General features: G+C 47.9%; 5 protein-coding genes across 5 annotated transcripts; 1 reads left to right on the top strand and 4 right to left on the bottom strand.

The window, feature by feature from the left end:
• Positions 1-1,503: 1,503 nt before the first annotated feature.
• JR316_0005829 (Trichothecene biosynthesis transcription regulator TRI10) lies at positions 1,504-3,930 on the bottom strand (the record flags this gene model as incomplete). The annotated part of the gene is made up of 8 exons (XM_047891583.1): positions 1,504-1,802; positions 1,863-2,292; positions 2,346-2,729; positions 2,789-3,087; positions 3,145-3,415; positions 3,471-3,569; positions 3,641-3,662; positions 3,728-3,930. 8 exons carry the CDS (start codon positions 3,928-3,930, stop codon positions 1,504-1,506), a joined length of 2,007 nt encoding a protein of 668 aa, XP_047748932.1.
• Positions 3,931-7,181: 3,251 nt separating this feature from the next.
• On the bottom strand, positions 7,182-9,468 carry JR316_0005828 (ustiloxin B cluster transcription factor ustR; the record flags this gene model as incomplete). The annotated part of the gene is made up of 5 exons (XM_047891582.1): positions 7,182-8,515; positions 8,594-8,707; positions 8,764-9,079; positions 9,169-9,279; positions 9,358-9,468. 5 exons carry the CDS (start codon positions 9,466-9,468, stop codon positions 7,182-7,184), a joined length of 1,986 nt encoding a protein of 661 aa, XP_047748931.1.
• A 1,641-nt stretch (positions 9,469-11,109) lies between these two features.
• Positions 11,110-12,862, bottom strand: JR316_0005827 (Pleckstrin homology domain-containing family A member 1; the record flags this gene model as incomplete). Its single annotated transcript, XM_047891581.1, has 4 exons — positions 11,110-11,637; positions 11,697-12,299; positions 12,388-12,696; positions 12,779-12,862. The coding sequence occupies 4 exons, from the start codon at positions 12,860-12,862 to the stop codon at positions 11,110-11,112; spliced, it is 1,524 nt and encodes a 507-aa protein (XP_047748930.1).
• Positions 12,863-14,053: 1,191 nt separating this feature from the next.
• JR316_0005826 (Acyl-CoA-binding protein) lies at positions 14,054-14,619 on the top strand (the record flags this gene model as incomplete). The annotated part of the gene is made up of 5 exons (XM_047891580.1): positions 14,054-14,146; positions 14,224-14,245; positions 14,300-14,363; positions 14,421-14,493; positions 14,557-14,619. 5 exons carry the CDS (start codon positions 14,054-14,056, stop codon positions 14,617-14,619), a joined length of 315 nt encoding a protein of 104 aa, XP_047748929.1.
• Positions 14,620-20,789: 6,170 nt separating this feature from the next.
• On the bottom strand, positions 20,790-24,057 carry JR316_0005825 (Adagio protein 2; the record flags this gene model as incomplete). The annotated part of the gene is made up of 3 exons (XM_047891579.1): positions 20,790-22,924; positions 22,980-23,917; positions 23,969-24,057. 3 exons carry the CDS (start codon positions 24,055-24,057, stop codon positions 20,790-20,792), a joined length of 3,162 nt encoding a protein of 1,053 aa, XP_047748928.1.
• Between the last annotated feature and the right edge of the window lie 600 nt (positions 24,058-24,657).

The following is a 24,657-nucleotide window of genomic DNA, read 5'->3' as shown; positions in this document are numbered from 1 at the left end:
AACTTGCAAGACTCCAATTATATTTGGAACTTCCATCAGGGATCAGGGAAATTAAATCAAACCTGCCATTGTCAACATCATTGGTTACCAGTGAAACAAGGTGAGTATCAACAGGCGTTGAATTGGTGTGGGTATCAGGTGTAGAGAGAGAAATGTAGACCATTAGATTCATAGCAGCATATGCGTCAACAGAATGAAATGTTTCAGTGTGAGCGACAGTGAAGCTGTGGAGCCTACGGCCTTGTTGACACTCCCGTGCCCAAAAGTATGAGTGGTCGAAAATTAGTCGAGAGCGCCAGAGAGCTGCGAGGCCAAGATATATGATAGGATAGAGAAGCTGAGGGTATCTTCACAACTAGAACCGCCGTTGACAGTAGACAGCGTTATTTCAGATCGACTTGAACCGGCTGCCGGTGCATCCACAGTCCAAGAGTACAACTAGCAAGGCTGAAAGACAGAGGAAGGAAAGATATGGGGGTTGTATAAGGTAAAAATGCAAGTGAAAGGGTATTTGTACGTTGGGCGCGAGTGAGCGCCGTTTTATAGTGGAGTTTTGTTACAGATTGAGGGCAAGGACATCGCGCCCATGACGGTTTTGCAAGTCACATGGTCTAAAATGACTCGAAAAAGGCACCAAATAACCCAAATATGGCCATCGAAACAAACAAAATGTATTTCCCGGAGCGACCGGTATAAACCTGCCAACATCTCACTCGCGCCCATGAAATCAGCCCACCTTTCTTTCGTTTGAACCACCACCTCCCATTTGTCTCTGCTCAAAACGCCTCAGAATGCACCGGAATACCTCCTAGTACACTTGTATTCCCCCAAAATCCAGGTTAAACCCCACAAAACAATTTCCCGGTGCGCTCGGGAAATGCAGCAACTCACGACACGCTTTATGCAACTTTTGAAAGCAAAGATTGCCTGAGTCCTTATTTGCGGTGGTAAAGAATAGGAAGATGATGGTATGACTTCTGAGAGCTTCTATGGACCATTCCACGTACGTCCCTGTTCTCCATATTTTTTCTACGAATTTACCTTGATTTTTATGTGGATTTTAGGAGTATTTTTGGTGCCTGGCGCTGCGCCCATGGCGCGCCCAGGATCTATGGGTCGGTCATGTAGCCCCTTTGTGGGGTGCTCAACCGCAGTTGCGCTCATCGATTAACCGGCGCTTTCGTCATTTGGGCGCTCTCTTCTCAGCCTTAAAAGGCGGCCAGAAAGTGATAAGACACAGAATTTTAATTCCATTTTATAAGCTAATAGTTTATATGTTATAGGAGATTCGTTTCGTTGTGGGTATACAAATACAGGAATGGGTACATGGAGAATAGTTTTTAACAATGCGAAGGGATGAGAGAGAGAGGAAACAAAGAAGACAGCATAGCGGAATGGGGCGAAAGAGAAGAGAAAACATAAAAAAGGGATTAGGTGCGTGCACAGTACAATATCGATCCATCGATCCATCATCAAACAGTTTAGGTGCAGGTTTTGTCTTTTTCAAATAAGGAGCAATTTCAATCCTTGTTCTCGTATTGTTTCGCGGAAATCTACTTCTTTGCCACCGATATCTCGTTTCTGCCAGACGGCCTCCATCAGTCGACGAGTTTGGAGCAGATTGCCATAACTCTCGTTCAACAGACGAAGGCGGCCTTTGAAGAAGTCCCGCACCGTGGAATCATTAGTCATACAACCTGCGAGGCAGATTGGGAAAACCAGGGTACGATCAACTTCACTGGCGGGCAGCTGAGTGAACAGTCGAACAATCGTGGTGACACACGATCCTATTTCGGGTACGCCTAAAATTATCAAGTAAAAATCAGGAATTGATCAAGAGATAGTGATGGATATCAACTTACCAGGCGTTGAATTGCTGAGAACAGAATGCAGATAGAGGTCTGCGGCTTCGCGGAAGATATTTGCGATCAAAGACCGCTCTTCAACCGAGGGATGTGTAGCGTTGGCAGAACCAAGCCCTGTTTGAACACCATCGGTGGCAACGGATTGCTCCGTCTGTCGGCGAAGCTGCTGCTCGATGACAGTGCCCCGACGAATGAGATCAGGATAGCTTAGACAGCCATTGCGTATCTGGGAGGTCTTCCAGTGAGCAAGGGCGGAAATTTCGGCAATCGCCAGCAATGCCTCGTCCGGGCAGCCTGTGAGCGCCTCCATGTGCATGCTCCGCGGCAGGTCGAGGTCGTAGAAGTTCTTCTCCCCCAAGAGCTTCTGCCACAATGGCAAAAATTTTGGTGGTCGAAGAGTCGACATGCTGGAGAAAACATCGAGCCACTAACATTCTGATAAGCTGGACAGTAAAATTTTACGAAGAAAAAATTGCTTACCAAAGTGGCCTTGACCAGATGCTGGACGGAGGCAGTGAGGCTGAGGAACGTCAACCAAGGGTTTTCTGCGAGGTGGAGGTTGGTTTGGTGAAGCCATTGGCACAGGATCGTGAAAGGCGATTCCCAATCACTAGCACCTCCGGAGAGTTGGGACAGGCTGACGAGATGCAGGGCTGCGATGGCGTCCTTCTCGGACCAACAGCCGTGAGTGTTTTTGTTATTATCGAGCTGAAGTACCGCCTCATTTCGAAGATAGTTGGTGGAGGTTTCCGCAGCTGCGTTGATAGGCTCAAGCCCTTGCGATACCCTCATCTGCTTCAAGTGCAGCTCAGCCAGTGCACAGATAGCAAATGTTACGGCCCCTCTGGGCTCCTCGAGGATTGCCTGAAGGATGGGATGATGAGGTGAGATTATGTCGTAAGGGCTTTGCGGTGGTATCTTACCGAATACGTAATATCTGTTAGGGCTTCACCAGCGAAAAACGGTTGGGCTTTTTGGACATTGCTGAAGTAGTGCATCACGAGCTCTTCCTGGACTGCGGTCTGATTAGCAGGAGAATTGTACGCCGGCATCGTAGTCGGGTCTTGAAACAGGACGTCATTTGCGGTCTGTGTTGACAACAGTCCGAAGTCTGTGTTCTCTCCACCTAGCGACGGATTGAATAACGCTGTTTGCTGGAAGAATGTAGGGTCGTAGGTGTCGAATTGTCGGCTGATGTGGTCATCGAAAGAGGAAGGAGCTCCTTTCAATGGAACCTCTGTGAGTTATTTCAACGATGAAGCAGTTCCTAATAACTTACCGGTCATCCCGGACATCAGGTGGGGGCCGTGCTGTGCGTTGAAAGAAGTATCCAGAGGATGGTGGAATGACTCAAAGTTCGTTCGAGTGACATTGACTGAACCAGTGTGACTGTTTACAGTCGTTTGTCGAACTTGTTGTCGCTGCTGCTGCTGGACTGCGCGATGTGATGGGACTTGCATAGGGTTGTGTCGAGGTTGTCCACGAATGAGACCTGCCCTGGATAGTTGTGCTTTGATGCTGGCCTTGTAGGCATCGACGTTCTTCTTGTCCTGGGGTAAACATCAGTGATCGAGTTCGCGCATCAATCCAGCAGCGCGTACTAACCCGCATCCAATCAGGACGTTTGGCCCCCCAACCCAAACATTTAATTGTCAAACGCTTGCATGTCCGGCAGGAGTCACCTTCGCGCTGCTCGTCGCATTTCTGAAGAGGAGGAAGGGGGAAAACGTCAGTGAACCCGTCGATATCGCACGATGTCGAGAGCCTTTGCACACCTTCCGTCTAACGCGGCATGTCCTATGAAAGTACGGCATGTCATGAGCAAATGGATGAAAAATATGTGGGCCGCAAAAAGTACGCACCAGCATCCTCCTTTGCCTGCATTAAGAGTGCGGGGGAGATTGGTGGTAGAGTGATTGGGTGTTCCTTGGGCACTGTAGGAGGAGTCGTGGTCATCATTCGCGACCATGTCGAGGGGTGAGGGGTTGATGTAGGGCGACACACTGGTGGAAGAGGAGGGAGAAGGGGTCCCAGCTGGAGAAGGGGTGTGGCTTTGGTATGCCATTCGTAATGGAGCGTTGGAAAGATACCAGGTTGAAGATATTGCTGGTATATATAAAATGGCCGGAGGAACTTAAAGAGGAAGAGATGAGATTGTGTCGGAGTAATTTATTGGACGCGATTATGAGGAAAGGGTTCGTAGGAAAAAGAGTTCGTCAGATACCGACCAAGAAGGAAAGCGATCTAAAAAAAGGAGGCACAAAACAGTTGATGGCTCTGTATCCAAGGCTCAGATTTGGGTTGGGAAAAATAATATACGTCTTACTTTGTTTAATTCTCTTTTTGTCGGTGGAGGTAGCTTGTCAGTTTCGAGTTAAACGGCTGCTGGGATCGGCAGATTCCCGCTTACGAATCTCCGGTCTCTCAATACACTTGCCTCTTTTGGCCAAGTCGCGATTCCACTCTCCATCCTCGTCGGACCACGCCTCTCAGCGAACGCGGCCATCCTTGTCCTCCGATTTCTGGTCCCCCACCTCCCCAGATTCCACATGAAAGCTTTATCAGTGAGCCATGTCCTTCAAATTCACCTACCAGGTCTTTTTCCCTAAAAAACGAGCTCAAGTCTATCTCATGGGCGCTTACCTAACCAGCGAAACATTCGCATCTCAAGCGAATCTACTGGGAATCTTGGAAGAGAAGGGACAGCCCACCACAGTCGTCTTCTCGTCCCAAGTCCCCATGTGCCTTAGTAGGCTATATGCCATCATCGTGCCTGATTGCGATCGTACCGAAGCAGGATTCTTCTTCTTGGCGCGTGTGATCGTCCAAGCACAAAATCCCCAGGTCAGATCCAGTTGACGGGGTCGTACCGCGGCTGCCACTTCGTCGTTGAGATTTCCAACATATGCACTGCTAAACCCAGTTGATGTAAGGTTACAGCTTTTTTTGCCTTCGCTTCTATTATTACTCTGTCTATCCCATCAACCAGTGCAAATGAGAGTCCGCTATACATAGACCTCCTTTGTGAATCCACATTCGGTGCTCAGGACAGCTATCTAGATATGCCACCTCCTCATTACTACACAAGACATGCATCTAAAAAAAAGTTGCAAAAAGTTGGACAGGTCAGTATTCCCTTGTACTGGGACTGTTTCAACTGACGCGACTTGACTGTACCGTTGCTGCCCTATTAGACGTTTCGCTCCCCACCTGCCACTGTCCGAACACCAGGTATGTTAATCTTGTGCCTCTTCCAGTCCTGCCGCCGCCGGAAAATCGCTTCAAGGTTCAAATACTGCGCACTTTAGAATTTAACTATGCAATTTCGTTTCGCAATTCGTAAATACGACGTATATCACTAAGAATAACAGGACTGATGATGATGATGATGTTAGATGATGCTTGGTTTCGAAATGTTGGAAGGATTGGCAAATCATGATGACTGTAATTGACTCGGTATGTGGGACATTGTACTTTCCACTTCCAACTGGACAGACTTGTTTTGTGTTTTGTGTATTGTCAAATGTCTCCCAGCTATTTGTTCGACACAACTGTGCTTTCTTGGACTCGCAAATTAGTCTTGATCTTAGCATGAGAAATTAGCTTAGGGCTATACGAGCCCGAATGGTCGTTTTGATTCCTAACATGATACACAACTCCAATAGCTTCCTAGATATCAAGGCTGCCGCATATGGGCCAGCTGCTAGCTAGCGAATTTGATTGCCTTTGAGCTTGAGTCCTCGCTAAGGTAAGAAGTATAGTGCTGGTGCACCGTTTCTGGATAATGTCTTTGATGGCTGAAAATCTCTGGAAAGAACGGACGGAGAATATTACCGCGTTGCGTATACATCATCTTGCGGGTGAATTCGTCACGGCCTCGTTGAAAGAAGGAAAAAAAGAGCACGAGTACAAGCACAAGAGTCGAAAGACCTCATTTCGAAACGCTTTAACGCAACATGTGCAAAAGTGTGTAAAAGGCAAGTTCAAAAAAAATACAAATGCCTAGATATGTAATTAGCTCGGATGCATGGAAGACACAAACACGTTTCTCTACGTTCTGGGTTTTATGGACACAAACAAGGGCCCGGAGGCGCCACTGAGCTGCAGTTATCATCATGCCCCATTTTCCTTAAGTGCATTGCTATTGATTGTCAAGGTTGCGATTAACCTTATATAAATACGTTAAGATCTCGACACTTTATCGCGAGGTCCCCAATACATTCATAATGCACTTGGAAAAACAACAAGGCAACTTATGCGTATTGTCAACAATTGCAAACCCGTTCGCTGCCATTGAAAATCTGTAACATGAAGCTTAATTAGGGTCGAGAGGTGTAATGATTGCGATCCATCATGTGGACAAGCGAGGGGCTCCTGGCCCCCTTTCCCAACTAGCCAAGGAACGGGGGGGAAATCCACGGGATTGCACAAATTATGATTATGATTAGATTCATGTGCAGAAATAAGTAGTTTCGCAGTTATCGAAAACGAATGCGAATGTTTTGTTCTCGGACACACAAAGACGGAGGCTCGGAGCACGGAGCACGGAGGCACGGGACCATTTCGTCTACTTGTGTGTTGCATGGTTTATATTTTTATCTATTGGGTTTTGATCTATCCTCTCTAGATAGATCAAATAACCCGAGTCATCCAACACACAAATAATATTGGAACAAGGGAGAAGTGTAGATGATGTGCGAGTTGATGATGGATGGGATAAAAAATATATGATAGACGTACAGAGAACAATTTAGATGCTTTGGAAGCGATTTAATGGATGCTGTGTGTAGTAGGTAGATATAAGAAGAGACATTGAGGAGCCATTTTAATCATGCAGACCACGAAAGCCTAAGAGGAGAGAAAGAAAAAGAAGAACAAGAGATACCAAAATAATAAGGATGGATGGGAAGACAGATCGATGGGATATGGAATGGATGGGATGATGGACGTGAAGAATTAAATCGCTGTCGGTATCCAACGTACATGTGTAGGTGGGTTTTGTAGGTACTAGGGGGTTGACGTTTCATATCAAGATCGACGGACCCGAATGGGAAACAGAGCAATAACACAATGGAGTCGGGAACCAAGAAGAAGGAAATTGGAGATAGGAAACGGCAAGGGACGTCAAAAGAAGTAAATCGAGAAAAAAACTCTGAAAGGGTCATAACAGATGATGGCTTGCGATTTAAGTAAGAATGGGGATTGATAGTGGTCGAGATTCCAGAAAGTCCATAACGCAGATGACATTGGTATACAATTGACGATGACGAGGGATTCGATAGTGGATATTTCGTGAGTAGTCGTCGACGGTATGGTTTAGACGAGCAGGATTTGGTTAACTTTCAAGATATCCCGCCACTTCACCGGCTGACCATCGTTTGGCCTACGATTAAACCAAAGATTATCGAGAAGACCAGATGTCACACCGCAGTTCCCGACACCATTGACACCACCCTGGTTCTGCTCTAGCTGAATTTTGAGCATATTCCGCAGCTCCGGGTCGTCGCTAAGCGCCCCGCAGATGAAGATTCCGAACACGGTGCTCCGCACGACTGCCGACTGATGTGACCCGTCGAGATACTTGGGGAAGTTGCGGATGGCCTGGAACGTCCGGTAGACTGCCTGCCTGATCTCCGTAACCTTTGGATAGTCGCCCGACTCGACCGTCCGTAGGAACAAACGCGTCGCTGTGCGGAAGATCTCAGACGCCAGATAACGCGTCCAGTCCTCCTCATCTTTCTGAGGCCGCTCTGGCAGCGGGCCCTCCTCCAGATACACGTCGATGTCCGCAACACGGCGCACGAGATCAGCGATGCTGAGTGTACCCTGCTGCTGCTGGATCTTCTTCCAGTACGAGAGGTACGAGGTCTCCGCAAGCGCCCAGACGACTTGGTTCTGGCAGCCCATTGGCGACATCATCGAGTACGATTGTGGCGTGCCGACCCAGCTCAGGTTCGGTCTGAACAATTCGCGGATATATGACAGCAGCTGCGGCGGTTTCTGTGTCGTGATCGATGCGAGGACGTCAAACCAGATCGTGGTCTTGACCACAAACTCGTCTTTGGCACTGGCGGCCTCGAGGGTAGCAGGATAATTGTCGAGGAAGGCGGGGTTAGCGGGGCTTTTCAGCACGTGCTCGGTATAAGAGACAGCAAGATTGAGGAATGTGAGCCAGTCTCCGCCTCCGCCATCGAAGAGGTACAAAGAAACAACATGCAGAGCGGTCATGGCATCGTCTGAATTGAATCTGGTCTCCCGCTTCTTTGACGCCAGTGAAACCTTCAGCGTAGTGATTGGCATTTCGAATTCGCGGTCGCTGAGCACAGGGACTTGCGGGTCCAACTGGCGACTGTAGTATGCTTTCGATAGAAGCGTCACGGCCTCTTTCGAATCATCGTGATTGTTGATTGCTTCCCAGATCATATTGGGAAGAATTTGTCTGTCGCCCAGAAGATATTGAATCTTGACGACGTTATCGACGTAGTTTTTCAGTGAGTCGTTGAGGAGTTTGGAAGGGATGTGATTCGAAGGGTACACATAGGAGATACCAAATGTTCGAGGGGCCGGCTCTTCCGGCTCAATGGTATAGAGGTTGTCGAAAGAGAATTCGTATAGCCCATTCTTGGAGAATGTACTCCGTCTGGCGGGCGCTGTATAAAAACAAAAAAAGGCATAGAAATAGCATTTAAGTAACTATACAGGATAGAAATACAATTCGTCATCCTCACTTTCAATGTTATCGTAACGAGTTAGAGACAGGTACAACGATTGGTCGCGTCCTTCATCATATACAGAAGAATTCATAGCAGTATCACACGGACTATCACTTCGAGACGGAATATCTACATATCGTAATCGATCAGGGCTGGTGCGTCCATGAGGCAGAACGGGGACCAACCTGAATGAACAGGGTATTGTTCAAGGTGGTCATGTTGATCATACCGGTGATGATCAAACATTGGACGAGAGGCAGTATGGGGAGCGTAGCCATATGGCTGATCGCTCTCCATACTGTCTCCTCGCCGTGGGCTACTCGAAGAGGAAGATGATCCAGCGCTAGGATAGATCATGTCTCCCTCTCGATAGTCACTGAGGCGCAAAATGTCCTCCTGAACAGCACTCCTTGAGCCCGACCCAGCATGACCTTTAATCATGCCTTGGGCGGCAAGGTGAGCCTTGATGCGGTCTCGAATCTCAGAGACCCGTGAGGTTTCCTAAAAATGATAGAGGCGATGTGAGCGACGGGGAAAGTGATGTGCAAAAAAAGGATGGGAGAAAGAGAGTTGGAAGGTGTGACACTCACCCTCAGCCAGTCGGGTCGTTTAGCGCCGAACCCCAAGCATTCCAACTTGAGTCGAAAGCATGTCTCACAAGGACCTTCCTCCTGGTTTCCCATGCGTTTCTCGTCGCATTTCTGAAAAGATTAGCAGATGTAAGTCTTCGGTGGCATAACGGACAGATGAGCCATGGGAAGAAAAGAGTGTGCACTTGCCTTACGACGAATTCTGCACGTATAGCAGCCTGACTTGGCGCGCACTGCGCCCTTGGGCTTGCTGATACTGGTCGACTTTTTAGATCTGGGTGATTTGGGGGTAGCTGGCATGATGGAAGACGTTGATTGAACACCAAGTTGTAGTGGTGTCGAAGCTATGAGAGTGAGTTACGATAACAAGAGAGGCAAAGAGAAGGATACAAGTGGTAACAATGCAACGCAATGAATACAGTAGTTCACAGGGAACCGGGTGCCAAAAAAGAGAGAAGAGCCATGGTATAAGTAGGAGGAGGTCGTACAGTAGCTTGTCGTTTCCGGAAGAGTTGTGATTAGTCGCCAGTGAATGTGAACCTTAGATGTCACGCGTCACAGTACCAACCCCCCTCCCTCCTTCCTCATCTGGACAGTGTGTCCAGGGTCCTGTCTGCCTCATGCCCCTCCCTGGCAATGGCTGTCCTGCCTTAATTTATCTATATTCTTTGAACGTCCATGTAACTTTTTACACAGGTCGATCTGCAGCATCTATTCAATATACGAATAGTAATCAGGTATTGGGTACAGACTATCGCGGAAATCCAATCGTAATTAATACAAGTCGTATACCCTTCACCGCCATCCTCATAGCCTGGTGATTTGTTGCTCGCTCTCAATCCTATCAGAGGGAGGGGCTCAACGAAATCATTGATTGATTGTCCGAAACGGCTTCAGTATGACATCGCTAGTGCTCTTTCGTCGACAGAGGGACTATCAGCGAAACAATGGAGTCCTAACTCCAAAAAAGGGGACTCAAAGTTAACCCCGCCTGCGCCTGACAGTGCTCCTCATTCCTATTCTATTATCAAAGAACCTCCGCAGCGGGTCTAGATGCCAGAAGAACCTAGAATCTTCATTTTTGTGCGCCCACAAAGACTGCAAAAGGTCCTCTAGTGGGAAGTACCAACGACGGAGACTGCTCATGGATAATAACTTATCTCAAAAGAGTTTCCACGTTGAGCGCGGATGCATCGTCAAAATGACAACACGGAGATCAAGAGTTGTTCCGTGCCGCCTTCTCTACAAAAGGTAAAATCCCATAATAAGCTTGAATACCGTTGTTGCACGTAGCACTAGGCAACAGACCTGATACCCTATTCTAAGTTTGTGGTCTCCTGGATTGTTCCGACGCCATTTATTTCTTCTCCATACAAGACAATAACCCTCCATTTGAATTCAGATGTGGATCTTCGGACGGACTACAGGAAGAAAAGAAAACTACGCGTGAAGAGCTCGTGTTCCTCTCTCGACTGGTGCAGGTTATACAATTATAGCAGTTCCTTGAGGACGGTAAAAGATGGGATGTAGAGTAAGGACGCAAGACAACGAAAAAAGAACATTCCCAAGAGGCACACACAGTTGTGAACAGACAGGGCAGAGGAAGGCAAAATGTACATAGTTGATTTTTGGGGGCGACAGACTTAAGATAAAAATCCGGGCAATAGAAAGGCAGGCACAGTAAGGGAGGAAAAAACAAAGGAGAGAAGAACTAGAAACGGAATCAACATAGAGATGTCGAGTCTAAAATGATAGTGTAGCATATTAGAGAGTCCCTTCCTTGTCCAAGAAATGTGAAGAGAGAGAAAGACAGATATACGGAGACCAGAGCCAGAAGAAAGAAGAGAAAGGGGAGCAAAGGATGAGGTGGTGGTATATACTGGCAATCGTATCCTTCTGTCTGGAGCATCTTCTGTGCTCTAGTTCATGATCGTAAAGTGTTCATGAAGATGCCTTGGCCTCTCGCATCTCATGATGAGGAGCATGATCACCATGATGCCCCAGGCTGATCGAACCCGCTGCTGATAACCGGCGCACTTTTGCCTTGATCCCCGATCCGGCGCTAGCAGCAACTGAGCCCCCGCTCGCAGCGGGAGCAGTAGCGGGAACACCTGCATTAGCGCCTGCACCAGCGCTTCCGTCGTGGTGTTGGTGACCAGCGACCGGAGGTGACTTGGATGACGTCTTGCCAGGAATTTGACCGGATTCCATGCGCCGGGCAATCAACGCACGGATGGCGCCCAGCCACTTGATTTCATCATCTTCGCTCGGCGCACACAACAGCAATGTCCGTTTCGTGGTGACGATTTTAAACGTGTGCGTACTGTTAACCTCGTCGTTACCCTCAGCATGGTTCATCCCATGCGGTGGCGAGGTTACGGATGGATTTGTTGGGTGTTGCCTGTGGAGATCATATTCCAGGGCATCGAGGATGCTGCTGAACGGGAATTGGTTGTGTGGTTTTGTGTCCTAAAATCAACGTTAGAAAGGCCGGATCAGGAGAGCAATGTCAAGAAAAAAGCGCTCACCATATGGCTTCCGGAATACATAAGCTTTTCACCCGTCAAAACAAACCACCGTTTCCTCCAATTACGGCGTTTGGATCCACATTTCATCAAATACCCTGAAAGAACGGTTTTCCCTGGATCTTTATTCGGGACAGACGCCTTACTCGGTGGTAGGGAAAACGCAGCCTGTGTGGGCGATGCCGCCGAGTAACCCTGCATTATTGACGTGCCAGCGTTATCCTCCGAGTCAGACGATGTAATGATATTATTAGGGGAGGACGAAAGCGGAATCGCGCCCCGCGATGATGACCGCATTTCTGCGGTCGGACGGGGGATGGGGATGGGTGTCGCCGCGGATGTTCGTGTTGATGTCGCCAGCAGCGTCTCCCTGGCGTCCTCGATGGCTTTCACCCAGCTCTGCATATCTTGCGGCGTCGAAGCTTGCAGATAATACGTCCGTGTCGGCGAGATCAGCCCGAAAGTATTTTCGTGTCGCTTAAGGTTGACCTGTGTGCACGAATGTACATCTGAGAGCTCTAGAAGCCGCAGAAGCTGGTACTCCGCCGAGCTCTTGTAATAAGCAATGTGCGCAGGGCGCAGCACAAACCACCGTTTCTTCCACGTCTACAGACGAGCGTACGGAACGAGGAAAAAAAACATTTAAGTTCAGCATAAAACATTTTGTATGCAACAAAGACAACGAAGCACATACCTTTCTGCGCTCGCCCTTCTTCCACAGATAACCCGCCTTGATGACACTCTCGTCCGCAGAGTTACGTGGCTTGGTACGCACGTCCGCTGTCTTCCATCCTCCCGGGCCTTCTGCGGCATCTTCGTCCTCTGAGTCTTCTCCACTGTCCGACCGCCGCTCAGCGATGGATGAGAGGGGCGGGTGTGACGTCGATGAGGGACCAACGTGCATGCTCTGCGGGTGCCCCATTGGCGTCGATACGTCCGGCGTCAGGATGGAATCAGAGTCTGATTCTGTACCAGAAACGGGTCCTCCTGAAAATGATGCAGTCTGTGTACCCAAAGGCCCTGCATTGTAAGCCAAAGTTGACAGAAAGATTGGTCATAAAGACCAGGAAAGTAGAAACTCGCACCTTTACTCTCTCCCGCGAAACTGAATGTACTGATAGTTTTCTGATGATTTCTTGTGGTGTTGGTGGAGCTGCTGTAGGCGACATGTTCTGTGCTGAGACTAGGCGATGGACAACAGCACGGTGTCAGGTTTAAGCTCTTGTAGCAGAGCAGATGTAACCCTTGCCTTGAGAGCGTGTCAGAGCTTGAAGAGAAAGTGCCACCAGGTTATAGGCCAACCATCTGTTGGTCACTGGTCGTAATTCGGTCACTGGCAGATTCTTGCGCACGTGCAATGATTATGTTATCCTGCCTCTCCAGGCACATCACCAGACGATCCTTTGACTTTGAATTGTAACCTTGCTAGCAGCTACAAACCCAAGCACAGATAAGATGGGCACCGTCTGGTGTTCTTCTAGGATTCTCTCTAACCAGAAATGAAGATAATGTAACCTTGGTTATACAGTGACAACCCAACGGAGCGAACCTGGCTCCTGAATGCCATGCCCCACAAGCCTGTGTTGTTCACTGACTTTTAGGTGTTGTGTAACCCAGCATTGCAGCAAGCACTATTTCTGACGGGGGTCTCTAAATGCGAAGGTACTGCTCTCCACCTTAACACAGCCATGCTCCCCACGGTCAAAGGGTCAAAATGGGTGTCTTTGACAATCAGCGAATCAGTCGGGATATCCACTTCCAGATGAGCTGCCTTCGTGTTCATCCAGTTTTCATCACAAGCAAATGAAATCGGCGTTATGGACTGAGATGACTGGGTCATGGCATGGAAATTCTCTCGTGAATCAAATATAGACTCTGCCAGCAACGTAAGATGAGGTTAAGTTTTTGGACGCACTACGGACATGAAGGTCATATTCAAACGGCGATTTATACATAGAGTCTTCTAGCTTGATACTCATACTATTCTCATAACTAACTTGGACGCGATGCTTTTCTGACCTTTATTTAAGGTGGCACGGGATGACATACTACGATTAAGATGATCCTGACCGTTGCCTCTCTTTTCCCAGAGAAGGGAGTCTCTCTGGGGAATTCGAAAGTGCGAGAGCGATAGATTCCTTTTTTAAGAATTCAATTTTATTAGGAGGCAGTACGACTCATCCAACTTATGTTTTGCAACTCATTCGGTTAGGGGACTTGCTCTGGGATTCCCAGAGCAAGTCCCCTAAAGACTGGGAATGACCCGAGCCGATTGCTCAAAAAGGAAAATCACAGTGACGAGATAACGATCACAGGCGGGCAAATATCTTACCACAAACTCGACTCTTCATCTTACCGTCATGTCTGAATCCCAGTTCGAGAAAGCCGTAGCCATCATCGGCTCCCTTCCCAAAGATGGGCCAGTCAAACCTACCCAGGATGACCAGCTTTTCGTGAGTGTTCCCAAAAATATCGAAAAGACCCCTATTTCTCGACATCTAATCTGCTCTTTCTCGCTCGGGTGTGGTAGTTCTACAAGTATTTCAAGCAAGGTAATGTGGAGAGTTCGAAGTGGCATATGGAACGTGTGGCTGACATTCCAACAGCTAAAGTCGGAGATAACACCACCACTCGCCCTGGCATGCTCGATTTTACAGGCAAGGCCAAATGGCAAGTTGCCGCGTAGTCCGGAATGATTTTCCTTTTTTCTGACGTCTCATGCTCTAGGGACGCATGGACCTCGGTGAAGGGTACTACCAAGGAGGAGGCTTACAAAAAATACGTTGAGAAACTTATCGCGGTATGTTGGCAGGTCGAAGCCATCGTTTTTGGCCTCCTGTCTCATTATGTTTTTTTACATCAGATCCTCGAAGCTGCTGGAGACGAGCAGTCTAAGAAATACATTGAAGAGATCAACGCTGCCTAAGCCCACCATCTCAAATGAGAGATACTAACTCGTCGGAAATATCTGTGTATACTTGACTTAACAAATTGAATTGATGGGTACTTGGTTGTACAATGATTTCATTGAAAGTGCTCCACCATCCACTGGACCGAATGAAGTCTGCACAGCACATATATCCTGGCGAAAAGCGGGAGTCTGTATATCTATAGGTTTGGGAAGCAAAGGCTATGTCCCGCTCGTTTTTATAAAATAATTTGCCGATGGCACTGACGACAATAGGATAGTATAATATTGGGATGGGATGTGCTAGACTTGAACGTGATGACCTTGCACCAGTCAGGCTGTGCCCGGCGCCTCTAGTAAGGCAGACGCTGGCTACTAGCCGCCAGTAGGCCGCATGGCTCGAAAAATATTACCTGGCAAGACCCCGAACACTCACACCCCTGTTTTTCTTTTGCTGACAAATACATGTGCATTTTTTCCTACACCGCTGATCGTTACTCGTTACTGTTACCGTCACAAAGTTGTGGGCGCCTGCGATCAACTTCTCTTCCTCATTGGGACACTTTGCAACTTATGTGCGAAAAAGCGATAATCAGATTGGAATTCTATTTCAGAAGAACAATAGGGCCCTTATCTAGACAGCACTATCTCCCCGCCTTCAGACTTCAGCTCGGTCTCCAAGCCCTGCAGGAGGATGCACGAGGTCGGGGCCTCTGTTAATTCCTCTTTGAGATTAAGGTTTTTGCGACACCACTCGGTCCTCGATGTTGCCGCTCGAATATCCCTTACCCTACCGGAGCTCCCATACGAATGGGCCAAGCCACAAAAGGAGAAGTACGAAACCACGGTTGCATTCAATCCATACCAGTGGCCTCACTTAGTACTTGCAAGATTCTCAGCACTATGCTGGAAGTTCGGCATGTAGTTGATCAACAACAAAGACATAATGGAACGTATCCCGGAACATGGCGACTATTTTGAATCAAACGTATATAACTACACATAAGTTAGCTGAGAATAAACGACGGATGGTTTTAGTTCCACACTGATCGAGTGACAGGCACCTCTCGGTGAACAATGCGACCAGGCTGCCTTGTAGCTCTGGTGGCTCCTGATACTCTTATCTCATGATTTAAAATATCTGGACGATGAAATATTATGGTAGATTAACTCAGTGAAACAATAGAACTCGAACGTACGATGACATTCCTAGAATTCCTGTTCTGTAGTGAACTTTCTCCACTGTTTTCGCGTCATCCGGAGAATCTTTAGACGACGTTTTTCGCTATGTGATAAATGAAGTTATATACAATCGAACTGGAAGGTCCGATATACAAATGTATAAACGATTTGACAGTCTCATGTGAGATATAGATAGATAGCAGACGTCGGATTACTTATTCCTCTCAATTATACTGTGTGCCGTCATCCACTAGCCGCAAAAGTTACTCGGAGAAACTATGCCACGCCCATATTCGCGGGTATCCGAATGAATGTGTTTACGTTTAGGCCTCGAAAATATGCCTCTATGCGCCAACAATACACATTTTGTTGCGGAGATGGCTAGATAACTGATATTCAATTGCCTGCGATCTTGCGACGTGTTCATGTGTACACGTTGTTATGGTGTGGAAACATTGAGTAACCTTACCTGAACCTGACAGACAAACCCTGAACAATCTCCCTCAATAGATTAAAATCGGGGTTCCATGGGTCCATGGACTCAAAACAGCGTCCCGACGGATAGAATGCATTTCTTGCCACCTCAGCCTTGCGAACTCGAGGTTATTGAATAAAATTATTCGGGGCTGAATCTTTCAGAAGACTTTACCCGGATAATACGGTAACTGTGGCATGTAGGATATAATAAGCCCACAACAAAGAGAAAAGGTCAATAGGGTATTGAATCAGTCATGATGCTATCGTTATACAGTCAGCCAGCTTATATGCAGGCGGCCGGTGTGAGCTCACCGGAATGCACTCATCTGACATGGAGGACAGCGTTGCAGCAGAAGGGGGGAGCGAAGAGTTGAGACCGACTCAGTTATCCAAAGTACAGACATTCCATCAAGCGCTTCTTCTCATCGCAAATCTGGCACGCCTTGCTCCCGAATCCGTGCTTTACAATGTCATGCCAGTCTTTACTTTTATGGGGTCGAATGTCTTTCATAGAGACGACAGCTACAGTTTCAAGGTCGTGCAACGGGCGAGTTTTTCTATCATTGTATGGTTTATACTATAATAACGAATGAATCGTAGACTATCTATGGTATTGTTCATGTGAATGACGTATGGATATCGTGTATGTGGTTTTTTTTTATTTAACACTGACTACCACCCCAGAGATAGTCCAACACATTCCACTTCGACGTGGGCATCAATATCTTGAAGGATCGCACTGTACGAATGTTTTGGACATTGAGAACGATGTAAAAAATGGATTTCTATTAAGTTTTATGGTAGTAAGGAGTGTAGAACGGATGTTGACATGTCAACAGTTCTGAGTGCGCTGTGCAATATTGACCCGTCGCAGTTTCAAAGTCCTTTAGGAGACGTTCAGCTTGTCCCGCTCCGCAGCATCCGCCTGGCGTTTCTTTAGAGTCCAAAACAAAGGACAGGCAAGAATGACAAGACTGCGTGCCTCCCAAGAACTGCTAAAGCGGCGAACTTGCTTATCTGGTAGAATTTTTCGTGGATTGGTGCACCTCATTTATATCGTTTACATATGGGTGTTAAGATTTACTTGGGCAACAAAACACGTACTAAGTGGGGTATCTTTACAAGAACCAATCCATCGAGCATTTCCCAGGTTTATCATGACCTACGTAGCAGCATCACGCGACTTTTCCATTGTTCTCTCAGCAATACTTATCTACACCCACATTGCCAGTACATTTCCATTCCAACTTTGAAAACCTCGGGATTTTGACGAACTGACAAACTTTTCATCTCTGTTGAATCCTCAGATGGATGAGCAAACCTATCATCTCAGTTTCTCCGGATGATCAAACGAGACTATGGGACGAATATCCTCAACAGGTGACAGATCCAGAACCACTCCTTGGAGACGGGTGTAATACTTGAAAGTTGAAGTCAAGTTTGAAAACAAGACAGCATCATGATCACCATTTAAATAGATTAGTACACCCTCATCATCGGCAACAGTTATTGCTAGTGCCAGAATAGTGATGCTCGTCCAATGATACCTCACATAAAACTCGGTGGTCAGGGGTGGAGTCTCTATCGCCCACCTCCATAAGTCTAACTGGATTGTCGGGTTCGGACTAAATGCTATTTTTAGCACTCGAGTAGTGTTGACGCTTAACGTTAAGCACCGTCCCATACGAGTAACAACTCAGAGAAGAAACGCCACTTAGTGTAGCCAAGCAAAGAGATCGGCCGAAGAGTGTATTCTTAAGTATGAAAACCGCTTTATCCAATAAAGCAAGCCATTCAAAACATTCCAGTGCCATGAGAGAAGTCAGCAGAGTCATTAGATCTAGTCACTCTCAAAAGCCGCACGGGTTATCGAGATCATAGATGTAATTGCAGCAGCTGGATCCATTTCAAGGCGCTGGACGGTAGTTGACGGGGATTTCCAAGGTTAGAGGCAAAGATTGAGCGGCTCACAAAAAGCCGCCGTTTGTCTCAGCCAACCGTTCTTCCTCATCCAGTGGCCCCATGCAGGGTAGAGCCAGCATCGCGATGATCCAAAGAGTTCAATGGCCAATGTGCGCCGTCGTGCAATCGACACTGTGAGATCTTTTCACTGGCGAGCTTTGGCAAGTCTGCTCTCGATATTCTCACCTGGTTTCGGACTTCTGATTCTTTCCCTTCCCCGAGCCAAACGCGAGGCTTAATGATTCAAAAAAGTTTTTGTGTGCGACCGCGTCTGGTCTGCTCAAGCACTTTTCTGCCGCTTTTGAACCGGATTAGCCATATTTAAAGTCTCGTGAGCCACCTCACCGTGGAATTTTGTGCATGCACGCATTGGCGGCCTTCGAGTCATCATATGCCGCTGGCGCCGTCGCCTTCGAAATAGCAAATGGTTTGTGGGGTCCTGAATGAAGGGTGCTACTCGGTCAAGAACAAGAATTCAAAAAATTGTTGTCACATACCTGAGAAGAGGGGGTCCGTCCAAGATAGTACAATCTGTATTTGGGTGCTCATCTTTCTGAGAACCCATTTGAAAGATGTCGTAACGACTCCATGCATACGTTCCCCTGATATGCTATCGGCTGTTCGTTTGGACGATGCCAACGAGGAGACCCACAAGATTACTACCTTCAAGACGCCATCATCAGAAACTATGCGTGCACTTCAACAGACGAAAGGACGTTAGAGCTCGAAAATTGAAAGAAATGTGTTACCACGTCCTCTTGCATCGACCAAGAATAGCCGCTGTCAAGTATGCTCTAAGAAACTGATCGCAGTGCCGTGTATACCTGTCCTATCGATTGTAGAGTCGGAATAGATAAGGGGCAGTGAATAAGGTTCGGGGAGTTCTTCTATTTGGGGTTTGCATTAGTTTCCTATCCCCCGTCGCTCGACAATAAGTACTCACCTCCTCATTGAATATCATCAATTGCCCAGCGGTCGTTGAAAAACATACAAAGTGTTGTCTCGCCTACAGTGGAAGACCATAGTCAGCACACTACAAAAAATAAACAATCTCACCGCCTCAAACTTGATGCGACTGTTACGGGTAGAAGACCGAAATGAATTGAAGGAAAAGTACCATCAGACGACGTACCCTTTTAGATGAGTTAGAACGCAATTCCCGCCCACGAAGTATAACTTGTGGACATCTCTGCGCCACAATGGTCCCCGTGCTCACCTGATCCTCTATTTGAACGATACTAGTATCGCAGCTCCGCAGCGTTCTGGGAATAGAAGGGAAGAAGTCAGTATTGGGCTTCATGCCGATATCATTGAACCCCAGAACGTTCAGCTGCTCAGCACTCAATCGTCGCATACGGCATCGCCGTTACTGGCTGACGAGGCAGATGGTGGTGGTGAACAACAGTTCAACCTCTCCAGGAAAGAAACAACACAAAAAGGCCAAAAAAAAACTGATAATGCATGCTTACAGTCAGCTGGAGTATTTGAGCGCTTGAGCACTTCCATGTTGTTGCTGACGACTGCTACCTTGAGCAGCTACGACTTTCATGATGCATAGGATAATTTAGGTTTCAAAAATCTTGAGGCACTCATAATCGAACTGGAGCCAATTCCAGAAAGGAGCGTGAATTGGAGAAATCGTGCAGCGCCCGCAAAGGTTTGGGGCGGGCGCTGCACGACCTCTCCAATTCATCAACTCTGGTAACAGATTCCAAATCATCTCATAAGAAAGAGCTGGTGCATCAATGAAATGGTCATATATGATATGTACGCAGGCAAAAACAGGTAAAGGGATCGACATGAATTTGCAGAGAGAGAGGGCGGGAGAGTATGGAAGCGCAATCGTGCTATCGAGTATGGTGGTGAGAGACAAGAAGAGTGTGTTGATGTGTTGACATTGTCTGCTGTACTATTTGGCCTCGTGCCCGCCGGAAAGCACTTGATGCTGGGTTTAGGGTTTCTAGAACAATGGCGGCCCGAGAAACGGCGGGCGCTTTTGTCTAGGCGCTATTGGTCGATGACACAGGCGCGCACCATCGCCTAAAATATAGACGCCCCGAATATAGCATCTCTACTGACATACGTTCGTACTCACCGAGTCACTCTTGGCTTCACAGACGCACTTTTTGAAATCGTATATTACAACACAATGTTTGTGCGACAAGCTCATGAAATAGTACAACAACGAAGTGTCGTACAAACGGTGATCGCTGATAGAAGGCAGTACAAGGTACATATCAAGCAAAAATGAATAATGTAGCACATAAAATTGTTTCTGTGGTGTCGTAAAAGTCGTAACGCTGTCATGGGTGAGTTGAAGTGACAAAATCAAAACAAATAAAGAGTAAGACAAAGAGGAACATACAAATAAAAGAAATAGAGGTGCAAGGGATATCGTCAATTGTACAAAGTTTTGAATTTAGTTTACAACCAGCCAGTGTCAGGAAAATCGAAAGCAGTCTAGATGTCCGTGAATAACGATTTAGGCGATACAATGCTGATGTTTATGTCGAATAAAACCAGAATGGAGTGGTGAAAGGCAAGGGATCGGAAAAAATACAGATGATTTATGACGATTCTAGTCGATGGTCAGGGTTTGCCACGAACAGACTAGGCCTGGGAACAAGGCCATAGTCGACCTCAACCCTCTTCTTCGGCCGCTCCTCTCTCTGCTTGGAGTTCTTGGGTAGAGGACTGGTAGGTTGATCTTGTGACATCCGCCTTTCGTACGCCTGCACTCGCTCTGAGACCTTGCTCGGGGAGAGGGGAGTCGATCCTCCATCGATATGGAGTGGGCCTATAGGACCAAAAGTATCCTTATATGCCGACGGAGGCGACGTAGCTATCGCATTCGAAGTCGACGGTCCAGCACCAGCAAGGCCAGTAGGATCGCTATCTGGCGACATGACCATCCTCATATGCATGTCCTCACCGATCTCCGATACCGTGCCCTGAGTGTCAAAGCTCAGCCCACCCGTGGAGCTCGTGCTTCCAGAGCCACGTTTGCTCCTCTCCTTGACCCTCTGCACCACATCCATCGTCCCCGCCATCCGCTCGATTGCCTCCGAATCCGCCGTGCGCAAAGACGACATCGACTTCCCATGCCCCTCCGCGCCATACACATGTGGTCCACCTGATTCACGTTGCGAGCCAGAGCCGGATTTCTCCTTCTCCTTCTGCGCTACTACAGCGACGGCTGCAGCGGCTGCAGCCTCCAATGCCTTCTGATCGGCGCTGCCAGGCGAGCTGCGGGAGTCGGTGTGCAGGCTACCTTCTTCGATGGCTCCAAGTCTCGGAGCAGGATTGGGATCGCGAATATCGTATGATGCTCGTGCTCCTGCATTGCTCGATCTGCGTTCTAAGAAACTAGAGCGGGAAAACCTGGACCACCACGAGTCGCTCCTCCTCATTGGTTGATTGGTCTGAAGAAGAGAAGGATCGGAGGCACCAATGATAGATGTTGTCTTCGGTGAACTGGGTGTTGTTGGATGAATTGAGGTCATTGACGTCGCTTGTGACATAAAACCTCCTGAAAATGGACTAGGAACATTTTCACTTGAATGGGCTTGCGAAGATCCAGAAGCGTGCAGGAAGCTGCTTTGTGAAGTCCTTTCTGAGAGGGGGCTCAACGTTTGGTTAATTTGCTGAGATAGTGGGAGGACGGTGCGGATCGCAGGAAGAGTTGGGGGTACGACGTGTCGCACTGTAGGCTCGAGATGATCATGTATAGAATCTGAATACTGCTCGTCCAGATCGGTCGGAGCATATTCAGGTCTTGCTTCTTCCTGGATAGTGTCCGCAAAAGGATCCCGATAGGGCCCACTTCTCGAGCTGGCATAACTAGCGTAACTTGATTCTCTCCTGGTGTGAGGTCTGTGGTCCAGTGCAGCTGCGCCAATGAAACCAGTCTCTTCATCCTTCATCGACGTCGCGCCATCAGAGAATGGATCGTGCTTTTCAACCCAAGGCGTGCTCCTCACGCTTCTTCCGGTTGAACTCGCCTGCCGACTGCGCAGACGGGGCGTCCCGCCTCCAAACATGTTCAACAGAGACCACGAACTCCCCCCTCGGCCTTCTCTCTTCCGTGCATTGTACCATTCCCCAAAACTTCGCGTATCTTCGTCTGCCAGCATGTCCCGACGCGGAGGTTGATTCCGCATGCTGCGCATCTTGGTGGCGGCGCTCAAGGCACTAGCAATGCCTAGACTGCCTAACAGCCCGCGGGCACCACGAACCTCACCCATTTCGCGGTGCATCCCAACTACTGGTATCGGACCAGAAAGATGAGGACTGTCACTTTCGTCGTCATCGTCGCCACCGAGAGCCAAGAACTGGCGGTCATCCCTCTGCCGGTGTTTTCTGCGCACATAGTATGCGAATCCAATGCCAATAAGGAGAACACCGATAACCGCAAATACTGTGCCGACAGCAACAGCAGTGGTCCGATTTGTACCAGTGTCATCGTTAGGCTCGCCGTTGCCGCCTCCAGCTGGGTTATTTGGATCTGATGTGGAGGTTGGGTGCACACCATTGGTGGTTGACCCAGCCGTTGTGTGTGATGTTGACTTGGTCGTTTGACTGGGTATAGGTAATGTCTGGGTAACTGAATTATCTGGTGGAGGGGTATAAGTCGGAGTGAAGCTGTTACTGGAGGGATTGTAAATCTGCAGAGGAGCAGGGGCTGGCCCATTGTTTGTGTATCCTAATGACCAAGAAATTAGAGCACTTAATAGATGTCACAGTTTAGAAAGACATACCGAAGCCGAATATAACTTGTTCTCCGGAAGACACTCCGAAATGGTCACGGCGAGGTCCCAACTGCGACAAGGCATCCACGGGCGTCCAGGTCATAGGACTCTGAGTTGTGTCCAAAACCCATCCATCGGAGAAGTTGTTTTGAAGGTTTGCATCGCTTCCACCTTGTATAATTATCTTCCCTCCGGATATCAAGACGGCGACGAATGCCATCCTGGGAGAAGGAACATCCGTCTGAACAAGTTCGACTACGGACCATGTCAAGTTGGCCTGTTTTGTGTCGAGTATCCATATAGTGGAGAAAGGAAGTAGCTTTCCCAGTGACTGGCAAAACCCACCAAATACCAGTATCCTGCCGTCAGGGAGGATGATAGAAGTGTGGCCGTATATGTCTGGGGGGGCGTTATCCAAGGGCAGCAGCGTAAAGTTCAGAGCATTCGGATCGAATACATAGTGATCAGAGAATCCGTTCCTTGACCCATCTGCTTTCTCCCCACCGAATATGAACACCAAACCAGACGGAGCTGTGACTGTCGAATGTCGTATACGGCGAATAGGTTCGTTTAACCAAAATGCAGGTTCTATAATCCAGTTTGGAGACAAACGCGAGAAGACGTCCAAAAGGTCCGCAGAATCAGCAGCATCGGTGATTACTATGGGTGAGTTAGGACCTGGCTGGCCGCCAAACAGTAGAATGGTGGAGGTATTGAGTGCTGAGAGAGTGCTCCATGCAAGCGCAGGCCCTTGCGAAGTGGACAGGTTCGTAGAGCTGCTGACCAGATCCCATGGGGGCGCAGACGCATCGAATGGAGAGGATAGCGAGAGATATAGTAGGTCGTTGTTATTGGGTGCTGAGGTATATGAAAATGAGTTGTAGTTGTCTGTCTTTCCTCCAAAGATGTAAAGTGCATCATTGATCACCACCGCGGCTTGACCCCATCTGCGGTATTGAATGAGAACAGTTCAACAGGCTAAGAAGGCGACAAATTACCTTGCCGATGCATTGAATCCCCAAACCTGAGAAACCGTAAACTGAAGTAGTAAAAGAAAGCGTAGATTCGTCAGGATATATGAATGCATGGTAATGGTTGAACTTGGGGTTGCAGGCTTCAGATAAAGTTGGTTGAAAAATCGGATGGTATGATAAAGTTAAGATGATATTAGGTCAGAGAAGCGAGCCCAATGCATTGGATATCGTGATGTTGTTCGTAAAAGGTCGTGAAGTGGATAGTGGAGTGTGCTCCAGATGAAGTCGTCAAAAAGGTGCGGGGGCATATGTCAGGCACCTATCGAGACACCTGCACAGCCACATTGCCCCTTTTTGGCCCCTTCTCTCCACACTCTCTCAGCCTCTCTCATTTGTCTCGGCCGCGCATACCCTTTTCCAAGATTTTCTCGTTCTACGCGCGAATGCTGTTTCATTCTCATGGAGTTGCTGTCTGTTGCTGTGCACAACTATGTCTTATCTGTCTTTAACCTAGGTGGAAGCGTTTTTCTTTGAAATTTGACTCGCTGGGACCTTGAAAAGTGTTCTACACTTCAGACTGCCTTTTCGAATTCCCTAGACTGATGGATGATGAACAATGGAAAGCTCTATGTCTGTACTATTCATGGCGATCATGAGGGTCCGCTCGGTGCCTACCTAGTAACATGGTACTAGGAAAGGATGCAATATCACAG

The sequence above is a fragment of the Psilocybe cubensis genome, chromosome 5 (assembly GCF_017499595.1).
Source record: "Psilocybe cubensis strain MGC-MH-2018 chromosome 5, whole genome shotgun sequence".
NCBI lineage: Eukaryota > Fungi > Basidiomycota > Agaricomycetes > Agaricales > Agrocybaceae > Psilocybe > Psilocybe cubensis.
Note: the sequence above shows the minus strand (reverse complement) of the source record. Positions and strands in the feature narration are given on the sequence as shown.